This window comes from Otolemur garnettii, unplaced genomic scaffold, assembly GCF_000181295.1.
Source record: "Otolemur garnettii isolate 467f Iridium unplaced genomic scaffold, OtoGar3 scaffold00006, whole genome shotgun sequence".
Lineage (NCBI taxonomy): Eukaryota > Metazoa > Chordata > Mammalia > Primates > Galagidae > Otolemur > Otolemur garnettii.
In genome coordinates, this window is record NW_003852401.1 from 12,329,071 (window position 1) to 12,348,573 (window position 19,503).

The following is a 19,503-nucleotide window of genomic DNA, read 5'->3' on the forward strand; positions in this document are numbered from 1 at the left end:
GTTGAGCTATAGGCGCCGAGCCTGCAGCCCCTAATTTTAATTTCATCATGTTCCTTCTGGGAGGAAAATTTGTCACATATTCCTTTTCATATCATTAGAGTGAATTAAATGTCAGATGGGGAGGCCAGAAAGGTTTGTAAATCTGTTTGGTCTCTTTGGAAATTAATACAGACTATTGAAATTACCAGTGTTAACTGCGTATTCATCATCTTTCCTGTTTGGTTCTCCTCCCCACAGATAAAAATAATGTAAACCTTTATTATGAGTATCATTATTATTTAAGATTCTTGAATGACATTAACATTTATAAGAACCTGCTGTCACTTAAATGTACTTGTATGTTGGGTATATAAACAGGGACCTTAAAACATGCATTTGCATGCATTTTTGTTACTCAGAATATGACAAAGTTAAAATAATGGAAATTGTTTGGAAAAGCCTGAGTAGTTGATGAAGTGCCTGTCAGCTTTCCTTACTCTGGGTTATTCCCTCCAGGGTCCTATCCAGGGACAAAGGTAGGTTTCAGACAGTCCTTCCAGCAAGGAGCAGGCCCAGGGGTGCTAACCTTATGTCTGTCAGCTCCTTGGCAAAGCCTTCACCTGACAGGTTAGCCTGTTTGCCACTGTGCAAAATGAAGCTGCTCTAGGCAGGACCTTCCACCTCAAGACAAAGTACTTAGGACCCTTAGCAGACAATTACCTACCAAGAATCAATGATGTGTATAGAGTACTGTGCTGCGCCATTCAGAGTATAATGGCCCTTAACTCCAGCTAGGGAGTCAAGATAGGCTCTTGAAAAAGCTAGGTACAGTTTTGGGGCAGTGAAGGAGCCAGGTGTCATTCAATTAGAACGCTGTTACTCCTTTCCCAAGGTTAGTAATCCCTGAGAGTTGGCCCCCGTGTGTGTATGTGGGGGGGGGCGGTATGAGGCAAATGCACCTGCCTTCAGGTCACTGCTGGGAACTAACACTCAGGGTCTCCTGTGAACAAGTCCCATTTGTCAGCTGCATACGCTTTCCTCTCTTACTTTCCTTACACTACAAGTAATCTGGATGCTTCTCTGACTGCACAGGTTTTAACTGGAGTACACACGGTAAGACCTACCTAGCCCTGGGGGACTTAAGGGAAACCAGCATTTGGCAATCACTGGGGGGAAGAAAACCAACATGGAGTAGCTCTGGGAAGTGGATGGTGACCGTGGGGAAGCAAGGAGACTGCAGGGAGGAACATTGAGTTATGCTCCTGAAATGTGTGCAGCGAACTTGGTGCTGGAGGCTGATGTGGAATGGGCAGCTGTAGATCAAGTACCAAGCCTAAGGGTCCTGTTGGGAATCCCGCAGAGGAAAGGAGCTCCCTGAGGCAGTGGCAGGAAAGGGAAGCCATTGTCGTGGGGATCTGGTGTGGGGGGCGGAGCAAACTGTGTCTTTGCCCTTTGGCAGCTCACCATCCAGGTGGAAACCACATCAGCTTTCCCAGGGAGCTGGGAGGCGGTAATCCCAGGCAGCCAGGCAGAGAGTGGGTTGTTGCTTTTCCACTTATAACTTCCCCAAATTGGAAATCTGACTCTCTGGAAGAGAAAAAGAACATGTCAACATTTTATTTCACTCACCAATGAGGAAACCAGCAAGATTGTTAACTGATTCAAAGGGTATTGGAGGAACACTTGTTTATTGGCTTAAAAAAGAATGTTAGATTAAGATTGCTAGGTTGTGGCTCAGTGCCTGTAGCTCAAGTGGCTAAGCACCAGCTACATACATCTAAGGTGATGGGTTCAGGTCCAGCCTGGGTCCAGCCAGGGCCTGCTAAACAACGATGATGGCTGCAACCAAAAAAAAAAAATGGCCAGGCCTTGTGGCGGGCGCCTGTGGTCCCAGCTACTTGGGAGGCTGAGGCAGGAGACTCACTTGAGCCCAGGAGTTGGAGGTTGCTATGAGCTGTGATGCCACAGCACTCTGCCCAGGGGGATAGCTTGAGGCTCTGTCTCAAAAAAAAAAAAAAAAGATTGCTAGGTTGTAAATAAAGCCAGGTAACATCCTGCAGGGCAACAAATCCATAATCTTCCAGGTAACATTTTCTACCATTCAGAAGTCTGTAAGTTCATATGTAACTTCGCAGTGTCTGGGCTCTAATCAGATAGCAGACAACAAAATCAAACGCAAGTACTCCCTGCTACACTAAGTGTCAACTAATCCTGGGGCAGGGAGCTTGGTGACTTTGCTTCAGTAAGAGCATGTCCCACCTGCTCCTCTCCCGCCCTCTCCCCTTCCCGCCCAGCGGCCTCATTTCTGTGCTAAGATTGAACCCCAGTTCCTTCGCTTACCAGCTGTGTAATTTGAGCAGATAATTACCTACAACTGGCTTTACTTGCGGTAAATTGGGAAGAGCAAATGAGATAGATAGCTTTTGTTAAGGGCCTAGCATGTTATAGGTTCTCAGTAAATCTCAGTTCTTCTGTTTACCTTTCCCCTTTTTAAAACTGAAGAATTTTTGCCTTTTGTTTGGCCTTCGTAGACAAAGTATGCTTTGTTTTGAGAACTCTCTGCGTTTGTTTCCACAAATGGCGAGATGTTGCTTAAGTGAAGACAACCTCTTACCTGATTTTTTTGTTTTCCTTTTTTTTGAGGGTGGGGATGAGAGTGTTTCTTGTTTAAATGAAAATACTAGCTTTGCCTCCTTTACGTGGACAGCTGGCTCCCCAAGTTATCCTTTGTGAGGCCCACTCAGTAAGTACTTCAGTGTCTCTGTGTCGAGGCTTATGGGGAGAGGGGAGTATGCCCAGGGGCCTTCCAGGTACTCTCTTTACACCCCCTTACTTGGTAAAGGGAAGCGCAGGTGGAGTCAACAGAGATGCCAGGGGTGTCTATGAGCTGTCCCTGGTACTGGCGCTTATTTATGACAGCCAGATTCAGGTTTCTGGAGAACACATTCTTTCCCCTTCTCCATAATTCTTTGCATGGTCACCTGTGTGCTGGCCTTGGCTTTACCTTATCTACAGAATACAATGATGGTGGGAAGGAGTGTGGTTTCTTCTAAGAACAATGGAAAGCTCTGGAAGAGGGCTAGAGCAGTGGAATAATGTGTACTTATTCAAAGAAGAGAAAGAAAAGAATAAGCGTGACTGTTGTGTGAAGGATTGAGTGAAGGGTGGTAAGCATGGGAATACAGGGAGCCCAGTGAGGTGGCTTTTGGAGGGGTCGCTAGTCATGATGGTGGTTGGCAGGTAGACCGAAGGATGCTTTCAAGATTAGCCTGGGTTATGGTGGACCCCAAATTTGGAAGAGGAACTTTGATTTTTGCAGCTGCGAGGGAGCTGTTGTGTACTGGTGAGTTTTTGAGTGAGTGCGTGTGTGCTTGTGAGTGTGAGTCAGTGTATTAGAGTATGGAGTTCGTGTGTGGGTTTGTGAGTGCGCAGGAGTGTTTGAGTGTTTCTCCCGTTGGAGTGTGTGACTGGTCCAGTGGCCTGAAGGCCAGGGCTGTCCCATGCAGCACAGAGTAAGCTGGGGGAAGGCTGGTGGCAGAAGGACCAGCTGAGAGGGTGGTGCAGTTTGATGAGAAAAGAAGGCCCAGAGGAGGCTTACTCGGCTAGCCATGGAGAAAGACTCTGCTGGGCAAGTCCTGTTATTTGTTCTTTTATTCTGTATCTGGGATGAGTACAACTGAGGAGTGAAAGATTACTCAATAAAAGAAGTCACACTCTCTAAATTAGCCCAGTTGGATTGCCAGCTGAGTATTTTACCAGTCTTAATTTGAAAAAAAAAAAAATTGAACCTCACTTAACTTAATCTGTTTGATTCCTGTGAATGGAATACTATTAATCAGGGTTGAGTGATTCTACCGCAGGCTCTACCCTCCCATCAAAACTGCTCTCCCTCATACACATAATTCATTTTCTTTTTTACAGTTAGAATTCTTGAGAAACTCATTGTATTTTTTATTCCCCCCCCAGGACATCTTTGAAGATGCCTTGGAAACCGTCTCTATGTGAGTAATGTAATAAAAAGTATATAGTAAAGAACAATCAGTTATAATATTTTGTATTATAAAATATAAATGCAGTAGAACCTCTGTAAGTTGACCACCAAAGGGAAGGGACTGTAACAAAGTGGTCATCATACAGAGGTGGTCAACATAAGGAACTAGGCCTACTGTGCTGATAGGTACATGTGGTGCACATCTGGTCTATGAAAATGAGGTCAGCTTAATGAGGTGGTCAGCTCTGGAGATTCTATTGTATTTCATTCTCATTTTTTTGAATGAGACAGTAATGGCTACTGTCTGAAAAAAGTCCCTTCTCTATCAGGGGTGTCCAAACTTTTGGCTTCTGTTTGCCACATTGGAAAAAGAAGAGTTGTCTTGGTCCACACATTAAATACACAAACACTAAGGAAGGCTGAAGAGCAGAAGAAGATTTGTGCATAATCTTCGTGATATCCTCCACTGTAGATAAGCAAAAAGTCCCCACAAAATCCACATATAGCCCATGGGCCACAGGTTAGACACCTCTACAAGAGGTTGGGATGTGATTATGCTTAAGAAAAGCTCTATCTAACATTACTATCATACATTTTAGAGTATTATTTGTGACATTAATTTCATTAAAACATTTTCCAACCAATTATTTTGTTTATAATTAATCTTTTTTTTGCAGTTTTTGGCCGGGGCTGGGTTTGAACCTGCCTCCAGCATATGGAGCCAGCGCCCTACTCCTTTGAGCCACAGGCACCGCCCTATAATTAATCTTTTAATACTTGTCCAAATGTATTTACATTATTGGCCTCATATTGTAGATTTTTGCTTTTGATTTGCCCTTAATCTTATTACAAGCATTTACCATAAGACTTTATAGATTTTGTAATAATTTTAAATGACTAAGTCATATTATATCAAGTAGAATACCACAATTAACTTATCTACTTCTCTATTGTTAGACATTTAGGATGTTACTGGTTTAGAGACTTAAAGCAAAGTATTGAATATTTTCATATGTATAGCTTTGTCATATTTTGAATTATTTCCAAAGGGTATTGTTACAAATGGATTACTTCATTAAAAGGGGTGAATATGTTTATCACTCTTTATATGCCGTATCTTGCTGTGTATAATGTGTACTTTTTTGCCCAGATTTTTAAGGGAAAAAATGTGTATTGTATATGGGTACTTCTAATTCTGTATCTAAATGTTTTTAATTCTTTATGTGTGTGTGTGTCAAAAGTATAACTCTAGACATCTGTATGCAAAATAATATCCTGGAATATAGTAACTGTACCTGCTCCATACTTAACTGCCTGCCCCTGCATCCGGCAGGTACCGCAGCTGTAAGAGCCTCTATCCCACAGGAAATTATACCTACCCGACACGTTGGGGGTTTAGATAAATCATAGGCTCAGAATTACAATCCATGGGCACAGGTACCCCAGAGCTTTTGTTCTCTGCCAGGTACTTTCACAGACAGAAACTTAATGGACACTGAGGTCAAGGTCACAACAGCAGGCAACTGAGGTCTCCCAGACCCCAGCTCAGGGATCTTCCTCCTGAAGGCAATGTCCCAGGGGCCTCAGAATGGGGCCAGCTGTGCAAGAAATTCAGCAACTTGGAAAGGGCAGGGGCCTACTAGGAGGAGCCTGGGGCAGGTAGGGCTGCTTCCTGACACCACCTTCCCAGGAAATTAGCGCCATCTTTAAACATCATCATTTTGGGGGATAGAACTTCAGCATGTGAGTGCATGAGTAGGGTAAGGGGGGGACACAATTCAGTTTACAGCACTTCCAAAAGAGCTTTGTCAGTTTACTTGACTACAAATATTATATAGGTGAAGTGTGTTTAACTATAACATTATCATCACTGGGTATTATTTGAAAAAAAACTTTGCTATTTAAATAACTCCTAGTATTAGTGTTTTTCTTTACTATCATTGTTTAACACGTTGCATTTCCTTCTGTATGACTTGTAGTCTTCTTTTGCCTGCATAACTTTTCTCATCTCCTTTATGTACTTAACGTACTTTAAAGTATATGTACCCTAACTTTTTGTTATATTTGCTACAGATAATTGTCCCCAGACTACTATTTTTCTTTAATTAGGAATACGCATTTTAATTTTGTCGTACAGTTATAGTGTTTATGTTACTGAGCGCTCATATGATTTTTTTTTAAAAGCCTAATTGTGATTAGGATTTAAAAAAAGTTCTTTTACCTTTGGAACAGTTTCAGATTTATAGAATTTTTGTGAAGGCAGTACAGAGAATTCCTGTACACTCCACATCTCTTTTTCCCTATCATTAATTTCTTAAGTTGGCCTGGTACATTTGCCACAATTAATGATGTAAATGCATACATTATTATTATTAACTATGCTCCATACAGTATTTGGATTTATTTGGTTCATGCCAAGTGTCTTTTTTCTGACTTGGGATCTTAACCAGGTTACCACTGTACATTCAGTAGTCGTGTTTCCTGAGGCTCTTTGTGATTGTGACAGTCTTAGTCTTTCCTTGCTTTTGATGGCCTTGACAATTATTGTATAGAATGTCTTTTAATTGGAATTTATTTATTTCCTCATGTTCTGACTGAGGTCATGTGTTTTTGGGAACAAGACCACAGATGTAAGGGGCGGTTCTTGTCACATCATAGCAAAGGTCCGTGATGTCACTGTGACTTACCACTGTTGATGTTGAACGTGGTCACCTGGCTTGAGGTGGTGTTGGCCAGGGTTTTTCACTGTCAAGTAAATCTCTGCCCCTTTCCCTTTTTACACCGCGCTATTTGGAAGACATTCTATTTATATGATTTTTAAAAAATTGTGTTTAAGGTTAGCATGTTATCACCATCTAGAAATCTAATCGTTCAACCCTGCTCCTCCCTGGCTTTTGGTCCAACCTGGGTATTGGCAGGAACTGAGCTTGGGCATAATGGGAGACTGCAGTCCAGGTGGTGAAGGACTGGGCTGTGGGCCAGGAAAGGGAGTTCCCCAGTGGAGGGACAGCTGTTCCCATTGAGCTAGAATGCCAGACAGTCTGGGAACGGGGCAGGCCTTGCAGAGGAGACCCGGTCTGGCTGATGTGACTGACAGTTCCCCTGAGCAGTGCGCATGAAGCTTTGTGTTTCTCTGAGCTCACAGTGGCTTTACCTTTGGGATGTATGAAAAGCACTGTGAGTAGTTTCTAACACCTATTAGTTTTTAAAAAATCAAATCATAGGAAAAACCCCAAGAAAACAGAGCCCCGAATGTAACATAGAGGAAGTTAATTTAGATTCCTATCTCACACCAGTCCTAAAATTGCTAGCCCCCAGTTCTAAAACTGTTTGCTAAGTCCACAAAGGAAAGAATTTATGTGTGATACCTCCTTTATCAAATGAGCTGATTAAAATACCACTCTGTTTCTGAGCTTTCTCTTCTGTTCCTTTGATCTGTATGTCTGTGTTTGCATAAAATTGACTCTTTTGTTCAACTGTTGTAGATGCTTTCATATTAGCATGACTGGTTCTCAGAACAGCTTCCAGAAATGACTCCTGTGATGGAGAAGCTTTTATTTGTGACTATCATAAACCACTTCATGTACTTTTATTATTTTTTAAAATAAGTGTTATTGTGTATATTTAAGGTATATGACATGATGTTATAAAATACGTAAATATAGTAAAATAGTTATTATAGTGCAGCAAATTAACATATCCATCATAGTTATTCATTTTTTTCCTCCTGTGACAAGAATAGCTATAATTTACTAATTTAGCAAAAATCTTGAATATAATTAACTACACCCTTCAGGTTGGATATTAGATTTTTCAACTTGTCCATCTACCTTTGCTAGAGACATTTCTTTGTTTACTTTTAAAGTGGGGAATTCTGGCAGCCTTGTGTGTGTTGACTTATTTTATTCTGCTGTCAACTATGTTACAGTTTTTCTCTTCACTTTCTAACTTTCTAATGATCCAACATTTTATCTTCATTACCACCTGAGGCTCATTGTGACTGCTTTTATCTGTCAGTTCCCTCCTTCCCTCCATCCCTCCCTTTTCTTTCTTTCTTTTTTGAGACAGTATCTCACTTTATCTACTGGGTTGAGTGTCATGGCATAATCACAGCTCATAGCAACCTCAAACTCTCCGTCTCAAGTGATTCCTATGCCTCAGCCTCCCGAGTAGCTGGGACTACAGGTGCTGGCCACATTATGGAATGTCTCTTAATTGGAATTTATTTTTTTGGGTTTTCTGGAAAAATATTATTTCTGCAATATTTTTAACCTCAAAGAGGTTTAGTGATGCAAGAGACAGACTTAAATACAGGAATACCATACCCTATGTTGGGGAAATAAAGGGCTTCAAGTGGGCTTTCTCTGTGAATGAAGTATATCCTACTAACTTTTAAAACATTGTTTTAAAATAGTAATTGGGTTTTTTTTTTGAAAAATAGAACCAATTAGAGATAAATTAGAGAGAAAAATAGAACCAATAGAACCAGTACATACGTCTGTATACGAGGAGATATACTGTGAGGGATTGGTTCAGGTGATTATGGAGGCTAAGAAATCCCCCTTCTGGTTCTCCATTGAAGACTTCAGAACCAGAAGTGACAACAGTGTGAGTTCCTGTCTGAGTCCAAGTCCAAAGGCAGGAAAAGACTGATGTCCCAGCTCAAAGACAGGCAGAGTGAGAAAGAGGGGAGGAGGGTCAGAGAAGAGAGGGGAAATTTTTTCTTATTCTGCCTTTTCTGTTTAGGCCTTCAGTGTATTGGGTGAGGCCCACCTTACACTAGGGAGAGTGGCCTGTTTTACTCAGTCTGCTGATGCAAAGGTTAATCTCATCCAGAAAACCCACCCCCACTGAACACATCCCTCCTAGCCAAGATAATATTAACTCTCCCTTTCCCATTCACACCCCCCCCACTCTAGGTGCTCATAGTCTCTGTGGAGAAAATTATCTTCATAGTGTTGTGTCTGAGACATTGGAAAAATGTTCAATTATATCTAATACATTCTATTTAAGAAGGTAGAGACTTGTCACATAAACTAAGGAAATTTCACAATGGCTAAACATTTTAAAATAATGTTTTAAAAGCCCAAGAGTTTGAGGTTGCTGTGAGCTGTGACGTTACAGCATCCTACAGAGGGCGACGTAGTGAGACTGTCTCAAAAAAAAAAAAAAGTAGGATCTACTTCATTCAGAGGAAAAGCCCACTTGGACAGTTCCCTTTATTTCCCCAACATAGGGTATGGTATTTCTGTATTTAAGCCTGACTTCTGCATTACTGAATCTCTTTTTTTTTTTTGAGACAGAGCCTCAAGCTGTCCCCCTGGGTAGAGTGCCGTGGCATTACAGCTCACAGCAACCTCCAACTCCTGGGCTCAAGCGAGTCTCCTGCTTCTGCCTCCCAAGTAGCTGGGACTACAGGCCCCCGCCACAACGCCCGGCTATTTTTTGGTTGCAGCTGTCATTGTTGTTTGACGGGTCCAGGCTGGGGATTCGAACCTGCCACCTTAGGTGTACGTGGCTGGCGCCTTAGCCGGTTGAGCTATAGGCGCCGAGCCCTGAATCTCTTTGAGGTTAAAAATATTACAGAAATAATCCAATATTCAATATTTTAAAAAATAGTGTGTGCTTTTCTTCTGATAATAAATATATGTTAATTGTAAAAATGTATTCAAACGCTTTTCTTTCTTTTTTTTTTTTGAGACAGAGTCTCACTTTGTTGCCCAGGCTAGTGTGTCATAACATCAGCTTAGCTCATAGCAACTTCAAACTCCTGGGTTCAAGTGATATTCCTGCTTGAGCCTCATGAGTAGACAGGACGATAGGCTCTTATTGCAACGTCTGGGTAATTTTTTCTATTTTTAGTAGAGATGGGGTCTTGCTCTTGCTCAGGCTGGTCTTAAACTCTTTGAACTCAAGAGATCCTTCCCCTTTGGCTCCCAAGAATGCTAGGATTATAGGCATTAGCCACTGCATCTGGTCTTGTTAGATTATTTTTATTGAGCTTTTCTTTTGCCTTCATTTCAGCATTTTTTCAATATTTTTCTTTCATCTCCTCTTAAGTTTGTGATGATTTTGTAAATTAACTCAGTAAAGCTCTTTTTCTGTACTCTGACTGAACCACACATTTTGGTTTTATGTTTCCAGTGCAGAGAGCAGTACTTTAATCTCTCCATGTCAAGATGTGATCCTCTTGCCAACCTGATGATTAATTTCTTCCAGAGAATATTTGCTCTCCAATTCCTAGTAAAAAGATTCATACTAATAGTTGAGGGAAGCCTTAAATTATTTCTGTGAACAAAGCTACTCTCCTTCTGCTTAATGGATTTGCTAACACAGAATCTAAACATAGATTTTCCTACCTCTGGATCTTTGTGGTAACAATGTTGTTATTTTTACTGACTAATCATTATATTTTTGGAAATTGTTAGTTTTGTAGACCGGTAGATCATACAGAAATCTGTGCCATTTAGAAGTGGAAGAAAAATTAGAGATTAAAAGTAGTGACGTGTTGACCATTTAAAAAAAATAATTAAAATTGTTTGTGAACTTTATGACCTGTTTGGCATAAGGCCCTCTTGGGGAGGGGGGAACTGTAAATGAGACCCATCTCATGATATACAGAAATATTTCATAAATAATGTGCAGTTCCAGATTAGCTGTGCAGTCGTCCTGTGCTTTCTAATTTGACAGTTCCATGCCGTTTGTGTTTCTTGGTTCTCTGATGATGGTATACTTTTCCCTCAGTGTTTGTGCCCAGTTGCCATCTCTGACAACATAATGATGGGTTTACTAAAAGTCTGTTTGTAAATTACCTGTGACATGATACATGAATAAACTCAGAGTTTTGGAAGTTCCAAAAGAGGGCTCTCTTCTGGTTGGAAGGTAGGGGCCACTGGCTTTTGCTTTGGGTTTTAAAGGATAGGTGGGATTTCTGCTGGTGGAGTTGGTGCAGAGACTCAGAGATGGGACACGCTGGATGAACAGCTCTGAGGACAGTGGCCAGAGCACAGAGCAGTGGGCATGGAACACCAATGGGGCTGTGGGTTCAAGGGAAGTTGGGTCATGGAGGATTTCTGGCCTTATCGAATGGGGAGAATAGATTAACCACTTGGAATCATCTCAGCTTGGTGGTATTTTTGATTAATCTATTTCTCATAAAAACCACAGTAGGTAATGGGACCAAAATTTAACTGAGAAGCCTGGTTGGGTCCTAGTTAATCAAGATTTTCTTTTCATGGTAGATTAGAGAAGTCAAGAGGAACAAATTTATGTGCAAAGACTGTTAGCACAGATGCAGGTTTAATATGTTGTTAACAATGGTCTCTCATATTCCATAGCGTCTTGTTAAAATTTTGAATTTATCCTTATATTGAAATCCTTATGTGTTTTTGTTTTGTCTTGCTGTGTTGCCCAGGCTGGAGTACAGTGGCCTCATCATAGCTCACTGTAAGCTCGAATTCCTAGGCTTAAGTGATTCTCCTGCCTCAGCCTCCTAAGTAGTTAGAACCATGAGTGCATGCCACCAGGCCCAGATGATTTTTCAATTTTTTGTAGCAATGTCCTGCTTTTGCTCAGGCTGGTCTTAAACTCCTGACTTCAAGCTATCCTCCCATCTTGGCCTCCCAAAGTGCTGTGACTACAGGCATGAACCATTGTGCTGTCTCAAAATCCTTATGTGTTTAATAGAGTCTTGAGGTCGCATGAATGCAGTGGGGATAAATGTGTTTATGTTCAAGACATGCTGGGAGTTTATATTTACCTGTAGAAGGTGAAAGAGGGAGACATTTTTAGCCAGGTGACTAGAGGCTTACAATGGAAGTAAAAACATTTTGCAGCATAGCATTTCTCACTGACTTTTTCTTTTTTTACACCTTCTCTTTTGAACTTTCAATTGCAGATTCCTATGAGGTAAGCCTTCCAGGGCATTTTTCTCCCTCATTAGTTTAGATCAATTGATGATATGATAGTTTTGTTGGTTTTATTTAAGGGTGAATATTGGTGAGTGATGGTTGAGAAAGATCTAATTAGTATTTTTCTTCACAGTAGTTAGATTATAAATAGAGTTAGAGTTGTTTTCATTCTTCTCTATGGCTTTTTTGGCCCCAATTTCCCCCTCTAGGTATTATAAAATTGCTGAGGTCTGGAGGGGGACTGTTTTTCCTCCCTTAATCATTTCCTTTCTTAACCAAGTTGACAGTTATTATTATTAGATCCAAGATGTCATCGATATTGTTGTCTTATATCTACCTTAGGAAAGAAAAAGTAGGCTTGGCTCCTAAACATGGTGGTTATGGCGCCAGCCACATTCACTGAGGCTGGAGGGTTCGAACCTGGCCCGGGCCAGCTAAACAACAATGATAACTGCAAGGAAAAATAGCCAGGCATTGTGGCAGGTGGCTGTAGCCCCAGTTACTTGGGAGGCTGAGGCAAGAGAATCGCTTGAGCCCAAGAGTTTGAGGTTTCTGTGAGCTGTGATGCCACAGCACTCTACTAAGGGCAACATAGAGAGACTCTGTCTCAAAAAAAAAAAAAAAATAAACAAAAAGGAAAGAAAAAGCACAATGGGAAATTTTGCAGGAGACCTTGCATAAGGGAAAGGAAAGATAAAACTGTCATGCGGGAAGGCACAGCAAAGGAAACTTGTGTATTTCAACCTTGGTACTAGGTAGGGAGGGAAAAAAAACCTCTCATGAGGTTCTCTACCCTAAGAATGTTTTAAAGACAGCAGAGAGAGAAGGAGGGAGGGGGCGGGGACTCAGTATGTGACACACCTCGTGGGGGCAAGACACAGTTGTAAGAGGGACTTTACCTAACAAATGCAATCAGTGTAATCTGGTTTCTTCTACCCTCAGTGAATCCCCAACAATAGAAAAAAAAAACAAATAAAGACCGATCTATTGTAATATGAATTCATATCCCATAAATATCACTATTTTAAGTATACAATTTAATACATTTTTGGATATTTACAGAATTATGCAACTGTTACCACAATCTAATTTTAAAACCTTTTTATCACCCGAAAAAGAAATCTGTGTTTCTTTCCAGTCACTTCCCAATCCCACCCTCAGCTGGAGGCAGCCACTAATATGATTTCTGTCTCTAGTAGATTTGTCTTCGTAGACATTTCATATAAATGGAATCCTCCAATATGTATTTTTTAGTGTCTGGCTTTTGAGGTTCATCCACGTTATAGCAGGTGTTGGTACAGATGCTCCTCAATTTAAGATGGGGTTATGTCCCCATTAAACTCATTGTAATCAAACATGTCATATATCTAGCTTGGCAGGTGGTACCTGCCTGTAGGCTGAAGTGGGAGGATCATTTGAACCTAGGAGTTGGAGGCTGCATTGTGCTGTGATTGGGCCTGTGAATAGCCACTGTACTGTAGCCTGGATAATATAATGAGACCCTGTCTCTGGCTGGGTGTGGTGGCTCATGCCTGTAATCCCAGCACTCTGGAGGCTGAGGTGGGTAGATTGCTTGAGCTCAGGAGTTCAGATCAGCTTGAGCAAGACCCATTCTCTAAAAATAGCTGGGTGTTGTGGTGGGTGCCTTTAGTCCCAGCTACTAGGGAGGCTGAAGCAAGAGGATCTCTTGAGCCCAAGAGTTTGAGGTTAATGTGAGCTATGATGCCCTGATACTCTACTGAGGGCAACAAAGTAAGATTCTGTCTCAAAAAAATAAAAAAGAAAAAATAAACCCTGTCTCTAGAAAAGCCTAATAGTTGAAAATGCACTTAATACTCTTATAAACCCATTATAAAGTCGAAAGATCATAAATTGAACAATTGTAAGTTGGAGAATGTCTTCATTTTTGTGGCTAAAAAATATTCAATTGCATGGATGTGTTGCATTTTGTTTATCACTTGATGGATATTTGGGTTGCATCTATTTTTGTTTTGGCTATTATGAATTATGCTGCTGTAAACAATGGTGTGCAGTGTTTGTGTGACCATGTGTTTTAAGTTCTTAGTCAGACATATTGAGAAGTGGGGTTGATGGGTTGTACAGTAAAACCATGTTTAACTTTTTAACATTCTTAAGAATGTGATCATGAGCTTGATTTGGGGTCTGAATACACTCTACCAGTGATGTCTCGACAACTTCAGGCAGATCATTTTAAATAGATCAGGATGGTGTCCTTAGTAACTGGCAGAAGCAAATGCAGATCCTATCCCTAAGAACTTAACTTTGTTCTAGGGCAATCAAAGTTGTGGTCAATTTTAAGATATATCTTGGTCTCAGGGATATTCTATGATTAAAAATTTTGTGTTACAGAGTCAATGATATTTAGTGAATGGAAATAAAAGGTCTCTAAAAGCCCAAAGTGAATAGCATCCCTGGTGTCTTTTCCCTGTATTTGTTTCCACTTGGATTGATTCTTTATGTATTTTCTTTTGTACTGTTTTGTCTACTTAATGGTCTTATTGTGTTTGGACCTTCCAAAATGTGAAGTTCTTTGTATAAGGTATGTGGGAGGAAGTATGTATGTGTGTGTGTCTTAAGACAGATCCTATAAATGCTTTCTTTCACTATAAGGAGTGGCAAGCTATTTCATGGCTGGAAGGAAAGTTTCTGAAAGAAAACTCTTTAGCAACCTATTGGTCTGATTATCTCATTACCACAGAGGCCCAGCAGAGATGGAAGACTTGGTCATGGTCAGGATGGTTGATGGTGGCAAAATGAGTGATGTGCGAACCCCTACGGGTAGGCCCTTTGCCTTTGTGGTTGTCCCTCTGCAGGCTCAGAGCCTCTCTGACCTCCATCAACCCCATGTAGCAATGCCCAGCTTGTGTCAGAAAGCCAGAAGGACCCTGCCCTGGGCTGAGTTCTTTCCCTCCTCCATCACTAGCCTTCTAGACACAGCAACTGCTCTGTGCTGCTCTGTCTTTGGGCTATTTTGATGGCTATACTGCAGAACAGGTCCAATGATTGCTTATTCATACATGTGTGTGTTTTACAAACACTTTATATATGTTCCAAACTGAACTCTTGGCATCCATCTTTCTCATCTGTCTGAAACTTTTTCCTTTTCTGTAAATGTCTACCCATTGCCTACCCACTTGTTCAAGTCTGATGCTGGGAAGACATCTTTGATTCTTTCCCCTTCTTTTGACTTCACATCACCAAGTCTGATGATTTCTACCTGGAAAATATATTTCCTATCTTTTCACTTTTCTCTCTCTGGACTCAATTATATTAGCTTAATTTGTCAGACTTTGCCTGGACTACTTTAAGAGCTGGCTAATGGCTGATGTGTTTTCCTGCTTCCTTTGTTCTCATTCTCTCCACCTTTCCAAGTGCACCCCACTCATTCTCCACACAGTAGCCCAAATTATCTTATTTGTAAAAAAATTGTAATGTGAACAACTTTGAACATCTATGAAAAGTAAAGAGGATAATAAACTTGACTGTTATATACTCATCATTCAACTTCAGTAGTTGTCATCTCAGGGCCAATCTTTTTTCATCTATAACTCAGTCTAGGTTATTTGGAATCAAATTCTAGACTTGATAATTTCCACCTCTAAGTATACATTTTAGGATATAATTCCCCCAAACAAAGACATTCTCTTACATCTGACCAATGAGGTATCAAGGCAGGAAATTAACATTGATAGAGAACTATTATCTAATCTATATGCTTTATATGATATCATTTTACTTTGCAAAGGTCTCTTTTTTGAAAACTCCACAGTCTATTTATCACACTGAAAAAGCAACAATATTCATCAAATAACCTGTCAGTGTTCAAATTTTCCTGTCTTATTTTTTTATTTTAAGATTTATTTCTTCCAAGGACTATCACTTCAGAACCTGTCTGATAATTTATTTTTTAATGGTATATTTGTTTAAATCAGGACAGAGTGAGCCTTTTAGATGTTAAATTAGATAATGTCATTCCCTTGTTTAACATCTGTCCATGGGCTAGGCATGGTGGCTCAGGCCTATAATCCCAGTACTTTGAGAGGCTGAGGTGGGAGGATCACTTGAGACCAAGAATTTGAGACTAGCCTGGGAAACATAGCAAGACCCCATGTCTCTAACAAATTTCAGAAACAATTATCTGGGCATGGTGTTGTGCACCTGTAGTCCCAGCTGCTCGGGAGAGGGGGGAGGATCGCTCAAGTGCAGGAGTTTGAGGCTACAGTAAGCTATGATCATTCCACTATACTGAAGCCTAGACAACAGAGCAAGGCCCTATCTCTTAGAAAAGAATCTGACCATGAATTTGCATGTCTGGTAAGCTAAAGACCCCAATCTTTAAGTCTAATGCTTGGGAGACATCTTTGATTCCTTCCCTTTCCTTCAACTTCCATATTACCAAGTCTGATGGTTTCTACCTGGAAAATATATTTCTCATCTGTTCACTTTTCTCTCTCTGCATTCTGTTACATTAGCTTAAGTTGCTATCAGACTTTGCCTGGAATACCTTAAGACTTGGCTAGTAGTCCTTAAGATGCCCACATACTGCTTCTAGCTTAACTAGGGCAGCTCTTACCCTCATTCTGCCCTTGAGCCACAAGCATTACTCAGTTTATTGTCTGAGTGCGCCCTTTGCTGGTCTGGATTTGAACATCCTTCAAGAGCTTCTTCCTGGCCACTTTTCTGTATGTCCTCTCCTTTTCTTGATGACTCCACCAAAATTGTTTATTCTTTGTCCATTTCTCTGTCTTGGTATCTTGTTTGTTTCTTTCATTCCATTTCTCACTTTGTAGTCAATTGTTACTTGTTTCTTGATCATCTTTTTTTTGAGCTCTAAGTTCCTTGAGGATGGGTCTGGTCTCCTTTGCTCATCACGGTGTCACTCCACAGCTAAGCGCCATGCTGGGCACATGGTAGAAGCTCTTGCTGTCACTCTATCTGTCTCTTTCTCTCTCTCTCTACACACACACACACATATAGCGCTGCTATAGCAAAATATCTTAGACTAGGTAGTTTATAAAGAACACAAATTTATTTCTCATAGTTTTAGAGGCTGGGAAGACCAAGATTAAAATATCATCAGATCCAGTGCCTGGTGAAGGACCATTCCTCATAGATAGCACTTTCCATGTGTCCTCATGTGATGGATGAAGCAGAAAAGGGTAAATAGGCTCCTTTAAGCCTTTTAGGGCGCTAATCTCACTTAGAAGAGCAGAACCCTCATGACTTAATTACCTCCCTCAAACTCCACCTTTTATCAGTATCACTGTGGGGGTAGGTTTTAACATGTGAATTTTGGAGCGACAGAAACATTAGACTGCAGTGTGTAGTGTTAAGAAAATATAGATAGATACTCAGAGTAGACTGCAGAGATCTGCAGGGCATTAAAAACAATTCCAGCTATCATGAGTACCTAACAAGTATAGGGCACAATGGTAATTGTTATGATTATTCAAAGGGTGAGTTAAGGGATCTGGAACACACATTTAAAAATGATGATTGTGGCTGGTTGTGTTCGTTAATTGAAATGCATGGATAATTAAGGAATATCACATTGTTGGGGCATAGCAAACACTGTCTAGGAGTGTTGGTGTCTCAACCATGTGTTGGCTCACTTTTCATTTGAAGCTTATGGAAATGGACCATCAGAATCCTAAAGGATCCAGTGAACTCATTGCCTTTTGTTAACTTATTTTATCTGTTACTTTCCCCCCCACATTTTATGCATTCCCCTTTCATCTACCTCTTGATAAAAATCGCAAAGTAAAATGACTAACAAAACACCCAAAAGCAGAGATGTGGAAGCTTTGTCTTTTGGAATGTGCTGAAGTTTTCTGCTGCTTGTGTTCTGGAAATTAATCAATATCTCTGGTCCTCTGTCTTTCCTCTTCTTCCCTCTCTCCTCTCTTTACCTCTCACAATTTTTGTAGATCATGGATAGACCTCTTCAGTGGCCTAGTGAGGTGTAAAGTACATTATTGAATAGTACATAGTTCAGTATCGTGCACTATACATAAAGACTTAATAGCTACTAACAAATTGGAAGGTCTCTGAAATTGCTTAAAACTAAGGAAATATTTCAGGGACTTAACCTATAATTTACAGAGGTGTCTAATCTGCAGCCTGCGGTTGCACACGGATTATGTGAGGACTGTTTTGCTTACCTGTGGTTTTATGCATGGACCTTTTTGTTGGCTTATCAGCTTTTGTTAGTGTTTGTATATTTAATATTTGGCCCAAGACAACTTTTCTTTTTCCAACATGAGACAGAGAAGAAAAAAGGTTGGACACCCCTGGAAGTAATTTTTATGTTATTTTATTTTTATTTTCCAGAATGAAAGTATTCAAACCAGTGAGGTTTTAAAATTACCTATAAGCAGAATGTCATAGGTAGAATTAAAAATGTTAGAGCTCTGAAGAGTTAGTTTTTTCAGAAGTGTGGGCTGTATGGTTATGGTTTTGGTTTCCCCTGTAGGTGGTACACTTATGAGTTTTTGGTTTCTATTTGTTTTGGTACTTAATGAAGTTTTCTGCAAGGGTGCTTTGGCTTTATTTTATGCAGTTTCAAAAAAAGTGTGTGTGTACATAAAGTTTTGTGTGTTCAAGTCTTTCATTGATTTAAGAGATTCTTTACACTTAAACATTTTGGCCCCAATTTAAAAGAAATTACAACCCTTATGTGTAGTTTCCTTTGATTAAAATAATTCTGTATAATCAATATAAGAAAATTAAGTCTACAATTGGCTTTTTTTATTAAGTCATATACACATAGATCATGTATACAATAATGCTTTTATGGGGTACAATGTGCTGATTTTAAATACAATTTGAAATGCTTACATCAAACTAGTTAATATAGCTTTCACCTCATTTATTTAATTATTGTGTTAAGACATTTATACTTTATACTTAATAGATTTGGGTATATAATTGGCTTTTTAAGGCATATTTTAAAAGAGCATTCTTATTTTCTCAGTACACAATTATATTTTTTAGCTATATGGGTGGAGCCTATATTTTTAGTAGAACTTAGTCACTAAAATTGTGTAAGGATGTCTTTTCAGACAATTTCATGTAAGTAAAAAAATTATTTTGTAATGTGAATCTTTAATTACAAAATAACTTATTTGAAAGCAATTTGTGAAACAAAATCAACACAAGTTTATTCTTTTACTGAAATGGGTTCCACTAGGTCAAAACCAAGGTGTCCCATGGCCATGCTCCCATGAGAGGTATTAGGGAAGAATCCATTTTTGTACCCTTTTCTAGCTATAGAGCTGTATTTCCATGCATTTCTTGGCTCATAGCCCCTTCCTGCATCTTCCGAAATAGCAGTGTAACATCTTCAAATCACTCCATGCTTCTACAGTCACATTACCTTCTGTCTTTTGCATCAAAGATCTCTCTAACTTCCTCTTGTAAGGAAACTTGTGATTGTCTTTTCAATTGCCAAATAGTCCAAGATAATGTCTCCATTTTAGGATCCTTAACATCTGTAAAGTCTCTTTTGTCATTTAAGGTACTGTTCATAGTTTGTGGGGATGAAGACCTGCTTATCTCTGGGTGCTGTTGTTCCATCTACTACAGCTATAAATTAGCATGCAT

At 40.0% G+C, this 19,503-nt stretch overlaps 1 protein-coding gene across 2 annotated transcripts in view; it reads left to right on the forward strand.

The window, feature by feature from the left end:
• The window catches only part of TTC39B (tetratricopeptide repeat domain 39B), a 123,452-nt gene that overhangs the window by 30,322 nt on the left and 73,627 nt on the right, over positions 1-19,503 (forward strand). The window contains exon 2 of one of the 2 annotated variants that reach the window (XM_023508141.1): positions 3,946-3,980. The exons of the other annotated variant lie outside the window; for it this stretch is intronic. Coding sequence (XP_023363909.1) covers positions 3,946-3,980 — 35 coding nt within the window. The remainder of the gene's footprint in view (positions 1-3,945; positions 3,981-19,503) is intronic. 2 annotated transcript variants of the gene reach the window in all.